At 35.3% G+C, this 11,892-nt stretch overlaps 1 protein-coding gene across 1 annotated transcript in view; it reads right to left on the bottom strand.

Moving 5' to 3' along the window:
* Positions 1–236: 236 nt before the first annotated feature.
* LOC135155399 (uncharacterized) overlaps positions 237–11,892 on the bottom strand; it is a 28,387-nt gene continuing 16,731 nt past the window's right edge. The window contains exons 13-22 of the mRNA XM_064104302.1: positions 11,062–11,166; positions 9,800–10,117; positions 9,230–9,475; positions 8,400–8,729; positions 7,800–8,017; positions 3,849–3,983; positions 2,957–3,110; positions 2,418–2,451; positions 1,676–1,965; positions 237–996 (exon numbers count right to left, since the gene is read on the bottom strand). Coding sequence (XP_063960372.1) covers positions 935–996; positions 1,676–1,965; positions 2,418–2,451; positions 2,957–3,110; positions 3,849–3,983; positions 7,800–8,017; positions 8,400–8,729; positions 9,230–9,475; positions 9,800–10,117; positions 11,062–11,166 — 1,892 coding nt within the window. The 3' untranslated portion in view covers positions 237–934. The remainder of the gene's footprint in view (positions 997–1,675; positions 1,966–2,417; positions 2,452–2,956; positions 3,111–3,848; positions 3,984–7,799; positions 8,018–8,399; positions 8,730–9,229; positions 9,476–9,799; positions 10,118–11,061; positions 11,167–11,892) is intronic.

The following is an 11,892-nucleotide window of genomic DNA, read 5'->3' as shown; positions in this document are numbered from 1 at the left end:
ATATATATATATATATATATATAATATACGACCGTTTAATATTCGCTTCTCAGAGATTTGTTGTTGAGTGAATTTTATCCCTGCAAATCAAATTTTCGTGATGAGACATTCGCTCGTAAAATTGTGTTTACTCTCAATTCAATCCAATTTGAGTGGACATTGGGTTTGATACCAATGTGAGTAGAATGTAAGAAGCGAGTGAAAATTTACTCATTCTATTTGTCTTTTTTTTTTTTACAGCGAGTTGTACATGGTGTATGTGTTTAATAAATTGAAATCATTTAATTATTTCAGGGACTCACATAAAGAAGCGATGCTTTCCAGTGAGTTCCCTTTTTCTTTTCTGTTATTCACATTCTGATCATTTCCTACTTACTTTGTAAATTTGTTTGAAATGAAGAAGAATAAATTCAATCAATCAATCAATCATGGTATATGACAATGACTAGATAGAGAATGGGAAGAAAGCCTGAAGTTCTGGGCTCACGCACGCATGAGGTGTTCACACTGTGTAATCTCTGTAAAACTTCAATTATCCGCCTGATATAATAGTGTTTTCTTCGACATATTATATAATAATGTTTCAAAATATGATAGAAAATGTATAAAATGTAGATGTTACCACTACCAATACTACATAACTAGGCCTACTGTGGTTGGCATGATTGTTGTCATTAATGTTATTAAAATTATATTTTTTGGAAAGATAATCGCCCCTTCAAATCATGAACATGTGCTCTGATATTAACATTATGTCACATTTCGATGTGAATGATCTGTATTAGATGAAATTAATAGGTGAGTTATAACTTCAGAGATCCTCAGGTTAACCCGCTGGCTCTGGACTCTCGAATTTCCATAGGCTTCGTACAGTGACCATCCAATTCTTGAGTTAACGGCTTAAGAGTCTGGAGGTCAACGGAATTGTCGTTTTCTATTTCTTTGACTCAAGTTTTTGCACGCGCTGAGGAACGGTAGGCCTAGATGAGCCAGTCACTAAATAGAAAAAGGTGAATAAAATTGGAACAGTATTGTTGAAGGCATATGTCTTTCTGTCTGTCAGACCAGACCGCTTTCGAAGCACGTGTGTTTCACACGTGGTGTTATTTCAAATGTGTAAGATCAAATAAACTGTCTAAAGGAAACAATTTTTCTTTCCAGAGTGTTTACTAATGTTGACACATGGAATGGATTGTAATATTCAGCTAGTCCAGATGCAGCCACTTCGAGATTTTCCCCCTCAATGTTCTCACTGAGCTCCGTGCACTCGTTTCCTCCACACACTATACTTGCCCACTGATCGCGACCCCAAGATTTACCTTCGGGAGAGGGAAAATTCGAGGGTTGAGCGATCAGCTAGTGGACAATTTTGTTTACGGTGTGTGAAGGAAAAGCGTGCAGTGGATGATGCGCAGTGAGAGTGGAGGGGAAAATATCGAAAGGCCATCATCTGGACTAGTATGAAGCTTTAAATAGCTGTCATTATAAAAAAAAACCCTCGATATAATTTTCAGTATTTTTAGATGTTCTATGGGCAGATGCTCAATTTCACAGCATTATTTCATGTAATATTTTCATGGTATTTTTTGTCATTTCTCAACATATTGCCTGTTAATACAATAAATACATATATATACAATAAATAAATATTGAGGATAAAACTAGCGGTAGTTACCTCCATGCAGGATAGTGTATGTTACATATGTCAGACCAGCATCTTTCAGGGCTCGATGAAGCTCCTCTACCTGCTCACTAGGTCGGACTCTTCGTCTCCAATCACTTAGCATCTCAACGAACCCCGATCTTGAACATTTCTTAGAAGAATCTGACCGATCGAGGTATTGCTCTACGGTTGACTCTGAGAAACCAAGATAGCCGCCAAGGGAGTTTGCATCACTTTGCTTGGGAATCACGTCAGCCAGGCTTTCGATAAGATTGTTAGATAAGCAGCTCCATCGTCCTTCTCTGTTATATAGTATATTCATAATGTTTACAAATATATTTCCATAAACAAACAACGTCAATTATTCTTTGTTTCCAAAAGAAGAGTGTAGTTTCACTATGTTTCCTACCCCCGGGTATAATATAATTTTGTTGGGTTTTTGATTGGGTAAATTTTATTTTCGTATTACTATGAGTTATATCTTACATGAAAGCGATTATGTTACTATTATTACTATTTTCTTTATTAATATTTCTTTTACAATGTACTTCACTTTTCCCCAGGATTGCCAAAAGCGACTGGACTATAAAAAGGTCTATCTAAATATGAAATAATATTTTGCAGTCCTACAAATCACAAGGCACGTTTTGTTTGCATTCTAGATCTGAATTGCTCTAAGGATGAAAATGCATGCCTCGGGTTCATATTCCAAATTACGTTACATTTTATTTAAAAAAAAAAGAAGAAAACTTACGAAACCCTGCGATTGGTCGTGTAATCCGGTTCATCTGATGGAAAATGAAAGAATATAGCAGAATATTATAAGGATCGTTATCATTATCAACATTAGTGGTAAAGCAGTAGTAGTATTTGTAGTACTATCATTATTCTGAGGAGTTGATTTGAAATCATAAAGATCTATCAAAGAGTAACAGAGTAACCAGCTGACCAGTATGTTCTTTTAGAAATCAAATTCATTAATGAACTGTTTATGTAATACAAGGAATGTTAACGTACGTACGTTTTGTTTTGGTAAAATTGTGGTAATAGTTATAAGAAAATCGTTATTCATGGGGGAGTGAGAATCGTCTTACTTATTAAAAAAAAATTAATGTCAAGATCACATTTCTAATTCAATTGGCAGGACCTGTCTTAATTTTAGAAGTTGACGGTATCTACATGTAGATTAACTATTATCGCATAAAGAACATCACCTGTCGATACTTCATGCAATGTAATTTAGGTTAAAACAAGCTTGAATTATATTATTGTTGCTAACATATTTAATTGTACCTTCTATAGCTACGTTGAATTCTCTATCGGATATGGGCTCGTCTCTTTCCTTTATTGCAATGCGAATATTCTTCTTCCCATTTTCTTCTGGGGTAAACTGAAGCATGAATACGACAGGGCTGCACTGGCCATTCAATACACCGCTGAGGGGTATCTTTGTTGGGGAAAAAGTATTTAAGAATATATCAAGAAACCCGTTTCTTTTTTTAAATCAAACTACGCATATTTCCCGTAATATCAGGTTTGATGGATAAGATTATCAAACCTACTCAATTAATTATAAAAAAACGGTTAAAAAGTGGTAACAATTTCCCAAAACAGTTTATAATCATCTCAAATACATGGCAATCTTTTCACCTTGAGTTTGGATATGTTCGGTTTGCTAGATTGAGAGAGAAGATTTAGAGGTAAAACGCATATATGGATATTGATAAATCTTACAATGAAATTTCTTATATACTTTTTTTTTACTCAAGACAGGGTGCAAAGAAATAGCTTGGCAAATCAATAAGGATGTACAACGAAAATTGTCATGTGTGGTCTCTTATTGACTGTGTGTTATAAATACATCGTCATAAAATACACGTTTCCAGATATCTACTAATACTACAGAGAATAAAGTGACCTTTAATTGTATTTGTATAAAGAAACTAAATTGTTTTGAGGTGAAAAGTAATTATTTTGCTACTTATAGCATAATCATTGCGGTAAAAATGTATTGAGTAGTTGATTAACATGTTATCATTCAAATGGGTCTATATTACTAGACTACTTTAGCATTATGGGTCGGGAAACTGGCTAGGTATGAGTAGTTGAGGACTCAAGATGGTGTTGTTGGTTCGTATCTGCTTTAAATGTTTAAAGTATGTTTGAATTGCAATAAGCGCATTACCATTTGGTTTTGTTGCTTCGTCTCTTCATGACAAATAACCGTTAGGTGCTTTGATTTTGAGCCAATAGAGAACTTGAATTCCTTCTCGACTTGGCAGTAAGGTACAGACGAAGTCAGTTCCTTCATGATAATATCCTGAAATGGGGAAAAGGTTAAAACTTGATTCACAGGAATTTCTTGATTATCAACGAGAAGTATCAAAATAGTCAGTATAGTGCTCATTTATGTAATGGTATGGTTCAATAATTTGCACAAATTTTTTTGAAATAGATTATAAAAGGACACGAAATTGATCGACAGTAATTTCTTCATAGTAAATGGCAAGTGAACGGACTAAATGGCTACATTAAAATGAATGTGGGGCTTCTTTATAAAAGGAAAATTAATTGTTCACAGATGACTCTTGATTGACACTAATGTTAATGTCAGTATCATGAATTTTGATAAGAATGCTGCTTTATTCTTGTCAATTGACTGATTAACCTAGACGTAAAATGTTTCATTGGTAATTGGTTATATAACAGCTTGGCGTTTACCAGCAAAATGCTGTCCTGCCGAGTTCCTACGGGAGTTACCACAAACAGAAACACAAACACAAACACACATATCTGGAGCTGTTATGTGTCATATTTTTCTAGGAACGGCTGTTCGTTGCGGCAGAGATATTGCCCATATTAAGACTGACAAAAATTGGTCAAGGAAAGCTTATAAGAATTTCACCTTTTCTCTATGAATGACCGTGCATAGTTTAAAGTGAAGTTAGGATGTTCAGAAGAATTTGATATAAATTAATATTAGATAGTCAAGACAGATAGCCAAGTGCGATTGGTCCATATAGTCTAGGAGATAGGGGGCTTTATTCAGAATTTTTGGTGGGGAAGGTTTGACAAGCTTATCCGGGGTAAAATTGTGCGCTGATTCCAAAAATGTCACTCTTATTGACCGTACTCACGCCATTTTGGTCATTTTGGCCAAATTTTGACCAAAATTGACCATTTTGACCACTCTTTGGAAAATGGTCCCTTAACAGACTGCTTTTGTAGCCACATGCAATTAAAAGTGTCTATCTTAAGTAAAAATGCACACAGATTCCAAATAAAGTGCTTTCATTTGCCAAATCACAATAGCAATGGTCATTTTGGCCATAATTTGGCCAAAAATGACAATTTTCATGATTTTTTTGGCCGAAATGTGCTACAAATATTGATCAGAGCTACGAATGGATGTTTTTTAGAAATCAACATTTATTTTCAAAATATGACCATAAGGTGTTCAATAGGGTCATTGAAACTGATATATTTAGAATCAGCATAATATTCTATACAAGATGGACATTTAAATGCATTCCCATTTTATAAGGGAAGAAGATAAAACACGCTGAAGACCTAAAATTCCTGCCTATCTGCGAATGGTCAGTTATGTCTAAAGTACCCCCAAAGGACCCTCATAGGTCAAAACTGATGGAACGAGGTCAAAATAATTCTGAGATGTTCAATTTAAAGGATTAACACACCCCAATGTTAGGTGTCGCAACACACCCTTGTAACGATTCTGGTAACGTTCGAAGTATTTGGGGGTAAAATGAACTGATGTCATTGGTCATTTTAAGGGCCATAAGTGGTCAAAATAACCATAAGCTATTGAATAGGGTAATTAAGACTGACATATTTGGAATCTGCATAAAATTCCACACGAGATGGATTTTTGAACGCATTTGCATTTTATATTGGCAAGAAGATAAAACACGCTATAAGACCTCAAAATCCTGCCTACATGTATATGTGCACTTTATTATGCAAAACTTCGTGAATGGTCAGTTATGTATAAAGTACCCCCAAATGACCCTTATAGATCAAAACTGATGGAATAAAGTACCAAAGGTCAAAATACTTTGTGAGATGTTCAATTTAAAGGATTAATACACCAATGTTAGGTGTCGCAGCACACCTTGTAATGGTTCTGGTAACGTTGGAAGTATTTGGGGGTAAAATAAACTGATGTCATTGGCCATTTTGAGGGCCATAAGTGGTCAAAATGACCACAAGCTATTAAATAAGTTTATTATGACTGATATATTTGGAATCAGCATAAAATTCTACACATGAATGACATTTAAATGCATTCTCATTTTATAAGGGAAGAAAAAAAAACATGCTGAAGACCTCAATTTTCTGCCTATTTGAACAGTTAATAATGCAAACTGCGCGAATGGTCAGTTATGTCTTAAGTACCCAAAATGACCCTAATAGGTCAAAACTGACGGAATAAATTACATGAGGTTGATGGTTATGATCCAGCGCATATTTTGAAAATAAAAGTGGATTTCTAAAAAAACATCTAGTCGTAGCTCTGATCAATATTTGTAACACCTTTCGGCCCAAAAATCTTGAAAATTGTCATTTTTGGCCAAATTATGGCCAAAATGACCACTACTATTGTGATTTGGCAAATGAAAGCACTTTATCTGGAATCTGTGTGCATTTTTACTTAAGATAGACCCTTTTAATTGCATGTGGCTACAAAAGCAGTCTGTTAAGGGACCATTTTCCAAAGAGTGGTCAAAATTTGGCCAAAATTACCATAATGGCGTGAGTACGGTCAATAAGAGTGACATTTTTGGAATCAGCGCACAATTTTACCCCGGATAAGCTTGTCAAACCTTCCCCACCAAAAATTCTGAATAAAGCCCCCTATCTCCTAGACTATAATAGCGTGTCACTGGATATGATTGGAATCAATGTATTTTCCCAGTTGGTACACCTTCGATGAATAGATTGACCAGCCGGTCCATGAATATATTTGTTCTACGTGTGTGTTGCCCTCTTGTGGATTAGATGTTACCAATTACACGGAACTAACAAGTGTGGAAATAAAGTAGCAATCGTTTGCAATCGATCAACACTCTCGTTAACACAATTAACGTATATACCGTACCGCGGAATTTAAGTGAGTCCGATGACGAGAAGGGGGTTGCTACGAGTTAGATCTAACGTCAGGCCTTCTTCAGTTATTTGAGACAGGAATAACCGTTATTTTTGACATTCTGAGGATTTATTAAACGATTTCTGGATATGCATTGTCTAGTGGAGCCAATGAACTAACAGTTGAGTTAGTTAAGCAGATATAGACTTATGCTTAGCTTAGGCCTACTTTTAAAACTTTAGTTTTTATTTGGTCTTACGTCAAAGATTTCTGGTGATATCTGATATCTGAGCAATGAGGAATAAGATTAGCCTTTGGACGCTAGAATCGGGTAAGTACATCTAGATATAGATCTAGGCTACAGTCTAAAGTAAAAGTTAGAGAAATCTAGCGTTAAATCTTGCTAACGACAACGTAAGTTAGTGGTAACAAAACATTAGTTAGATTTGGCCCAGGACCAGATTCGAAAACAGAGAGATCAGGAATGCTACCACCAACAGTAGTCTGACATAGATCTAGATCTAACTTAACCATGTTTTTCTCATCCTAAATTAGATCAGAATCTGCACCTGACCATGACTCTACATGCATTCTCGATCTGCCTGGGTCCTGGACCTAGCTGGACTGGACTCTAAATTAGATCTAACAAGTTAGGCCTAAACAAACTTGATATTGATTAGAAAATGGGCATTCAATGCGTTAGACTAACATTTCTTATACCAGTTCAATCATTCACTGTGAATTTCATTAACAACTAAACTACTGCACGCACCGTAGACCCAACTTTACATTTAACGTTAGATCTATCATCCAAGGCTATCTAATATAACATATATTGACTGATGGGGTGTGTAAAAAAAAAACATTCTTTGGACCGCCTAAAGGGTTTATATTTCCCTCCTGATCATATTTTCCCTCAGCGCTACGCGCTCCTGGAAAATATAACCCCTCTGGAAAATATGAATCCGGCGGTCCAAAGAATGTTTATATTACACACCCCATCATTCAATATCTGTATAATAGTAATACCTGGGTATATGCCTTATATGGATGAATGACGTACACGCGTAGAGATGGATGGTCTGCTGGTGACTTCATAGTAGGCTGGAAGACCAAGCATGTTAGTTGAAGATCTCGAAGATCCGTTGAACACACAGCCAAAACTTCAATATGACGTGTACAAAACTCGATCGTAGATTTTGAGATTCGCAAATCGTCCCCAGTCAGTATTCTGCGACCGAATTTTCCTGAAGTTTGGAAAATAATGGACGTGGTATTGTAATAATTAATTTCCATCAATATCAGGTCTATCTCTATATTGTACTTAAGTGACGGGAAAACAAATGTGTTTTACAATCAGACATTTTTCTTGTTCATCAGTTAAGCATTTTCCTTAATAACTGTATCCATACATTTGTTCTTTGGTACCATGTTCGAAATGACGAGAAATTGGGAACAGATATGATTCTAAACTTTTTGTGATTTCTTTAAACCTGTTGCGATAGTAGCTGCCAACGGGCTGATTTATAATTGAGAGTCTACACCCGATGTATTAAGAGTCGATATACAGTACTGGGCAATTAACATTAATCTATTTTAAATTAAACTATTTTATGACAAACTTTATACCTTGTCTTGTCTTGGTGTACATTACTAAGGTAGAATAGTCGTTCTTGAAACCCATACAGTGTGGTAGTACTATCGATGCCGGCTTGAGAAGTTCTTGTGTGAGAGAAGTCTCTATGACGGGAGTAATAAGTACTTCGTCGTCGCGCATTGGAAGTCTACGAATATTTCGAAATAATACGCGAAGGGTGGCAGTTGATAGCATTCCTTTTGGAATAGCCCCTTTAGGAATGGATACAGCAATCCCAAGTACATCGAGGGTCAGCTTCCCTCCCTTATGATCAATGATGCCATATGAGATGAAATATTGATAGCTTGAATGACATGCCAGACCTATTGGGTAATGATATGACATAAAGATGTAAAACATACATTGTAAAAAAAGTTGTTTTAATTCAAAGCGTTTTACAATAGACAAAAAAATGCATGAATATTACATATATAGAGAGAGGGAGTAGAGAGCAAGGGATTATTTTAAAACTAGATGACGATAGTGACGTTTTATACTTTCAGAAGTATTTCATGCTCGTTGCTTGCTTGCCTCTCTATGCTCCTTTCTTTCCCTCCTCTAAGCCCTTTCCTTTTCTAATTATTGTTTAGTCATATAGCTAACAAGACTAACCCGACACAGGCACTTGCTTTCTGCGTTTTACGCCTTAAAGCAAGTTAATTTACGTATCCCATTCATCGTTTTTGTGGTATATTAAGGATATTAATAATGTATATTGTACTTGAAAAATAGATGAAATGACGTTGACTAGAAGACAATAAATGTTGATTGAATTGAAAAAAGGAATGCACAAACGAACGGCAGACGTTGATTAAAAGCATACCTTTTACTAAAAGGTCTACGCCACGGAAGCGAAAAGCCTGAGCTATTGCCACAAGCCTCTCCCTGGTTCCTTTCTTGGACCATTCTATCAGCATTTTTAGGGCAACAGGAATAATCATGTGGGGTGTAAGAGCTGCAGATGTCTTAATGACCTCCAAGACGCTAGTAGGTTGTACATCCAAATGATGAATTAAGCCTACTAGATCTGCCTCAGATCGAATGAGTTTTGCTATTTCTGTGAAACCTCCTGTCAAGTAAGGAAAACCGTTATAAAAAGTTAACTATAGTTACATGGATGAAACTAAAATGAATAAAGATGGACGTAGCTTTGGGCTTGAAAAGGAAGATTAAGGCTACCAGGCACGTTGACCATGAAATTGTTATTAGATATGTAGCTTAGGTTAATGCATTTCAGCTCCAAACATGTTTATTCTTCTGACGTGAACTGCACTCTCCGTTCGGCTTTAGTAGAATTTAAAGTGATAACGTTTCAGAAAATTGAAAATGAACCTCTTTTTCACAGGTTGAAACTAAATTAAAGTGAGTCAGTTAAAGAGAGGTTTCAAATAACCTGGTTTGTCACCAGAAAGGTTGTACTTCACCAATAACTTGTGAAGTTCAACTTTCTTGACTTCTTCTTGTAAGCCATCCTCCCACATTCGTAGGATCTGCTGCGCTGTCTCATGCAGTAATGAATGGCTTTGCTGAGTGACGTAACTAACTATGGTGATGTCATCGATACGAAGTGCTTTCCCAAGTGAACGTGCTGTTTGTAATGTTTTGATATGACGAGCCACGTTACAAAGTTCTTCTGTGCTTGGTATTCCACCGTGTTTATCAAGATCCTCATGGATTTCTGCATGTTTACACGAAGAACCACTTGAGTCATCTTGAATTTAAATTGATAATTATGCAAGAAAGGTGAATACACATAAGAATGATAATGAACATCAGCAATATAAAATGCATTGATCTTTATCATTTCTTTTCGAATTTTCTGTCCATTTTGGAATGTATTTAATAACATCTTCTTCATAAATTAAAATATAATTTTTGTAATTCATCATAGTATGGTTTCCTTCTTAAAACGCCAACTTAGTCAATCCCTTCTTTCTCCTTTCCCAATACAATCCCATTAACCAAATGACAATACTCCGTATTCATTGCAACATATTGTTTTCATGTATGTTCATGTATGTTTTGCCCTACGATAAGTTTTAAGGGGGGTTGCAGGACCGAAAGTATAACGACATTGTTACTCTTTACCCTTTTATCGTGTTTACTTAATAAATAATTGTGCATTTTGAAGTGAATATTTTAGCATCGGGTGAACACTGCAGTTGAAAGTGTGACTTCGGTTTCTAAAGCATATCATACAGTGTGCCAGCTGCATGAGTGATGCTTAGTCACTGAAGAAAGTTACGGTATATAATATATTTCGATCATTTTCATTATGCGCCCCCTCCCCCACACCTCAGTCGTAGATGGGCCCATCAAGTACTAAACAATACAGATATAGAGTAAAATTTAGGAAACTTTTTAATGTTATTAGTTACTCTTTAAATCTTTTATTATTTTTTTCATTTTACATATAAAACATCCTATAAAAATGTGCTTACATTAATTGTTTATAAAAACTTAAACATTTGAAAATATAAATTTTCAAGAGACTGTCGAATGATTACTGTAAAATACAAGTCAATAAACAAAATGTATCAAAATGAGAAATAGGGATGTCCCTATAGCTTCCCCGATAACTTAAGGTTGATTTGAAATTTATTGTGCAATGTCGATAAACACTCATGAAAAATAACAATATTCGCTTCTCCTTACCCGTTTCTGAAAAGTCAATGATCTTTAATTGTTCTTGTTCGAGTTCATTTTGCTTGGCTCTTTCCACAACAACCTGTTTGAGAACCGTAGAAGTATCTTCGTCTTCTGAAAGGAAAATAGTTTGTAATACAGTGGTGTAGTGAAGGCTCAAACCTCCGAGGCCAAGGCATGGAAAGCCAAGGCCAGAATATCGTTAAGACTAAAAACATTCTAATTGGCCAAAGAAATCCATACAAGGACACTCCTAACGGAATATAAATCAACCTTGTTATGATTATTTAGAGTTGGATATTTTTAAAGTATGGACATTTTAATAATTGCAGTCATATCTTAAGAATTGTTATCATAATATCATCAAATCACTATAATCTTTATCATAATCATTATTACTATCATTATTATTGATATTATCATTATCATCATTAGTCATGATTACAAAACAATACCAATATTTTTTTTCATCACTGCTGTTTTGTGATGATAATTCTTGAAATGGTGAGAATTACAATGGATGGCACCGCTACAATACTTACTACTGCAGCTGCTACTACTGACTGGTAGTATTGATATTTAGCGTCATTAAATACACAGAACAACTGAAACATGTATAATTTCTTATATAAAAACAAATTAAAGTACAAAACATATAATACCTTGAAAACCTTGAAAATGCATTGAAAATGCTTTAAAATGCCTTGAAATTTTAAGCCTCAAAATCATCAAGGCCAATGCCCTCTAAAGGCTGGAATGTTCAAGGCCAAGGCTTTGGAAAGGTCGGTCTTAAGGTCAAGGCCGAACATCAAGGCACTACAAAAATGTTGTAACATAGCA

Source organism: Lytechinus pictus, chromosome 9, assembly GCF_037042905.1.
Source record: "Lytechinus pictus isolate F3 Inbred chromosome 9, Lp3.0, whole genome shotgun sequence".
NCBI classification, from domain to species: Eukaryota; Metazoa; Echinodermata; class Echinoidea; order Temnopleuroida; family Toxopneustidae; genus Lytechinus; species Lytechinus pictus.
The sequence above is the reverse complement of the archived record's forward strand: the minus strand, read 5'-3'. Positions and strand labels throughout refer to the sequence as shown.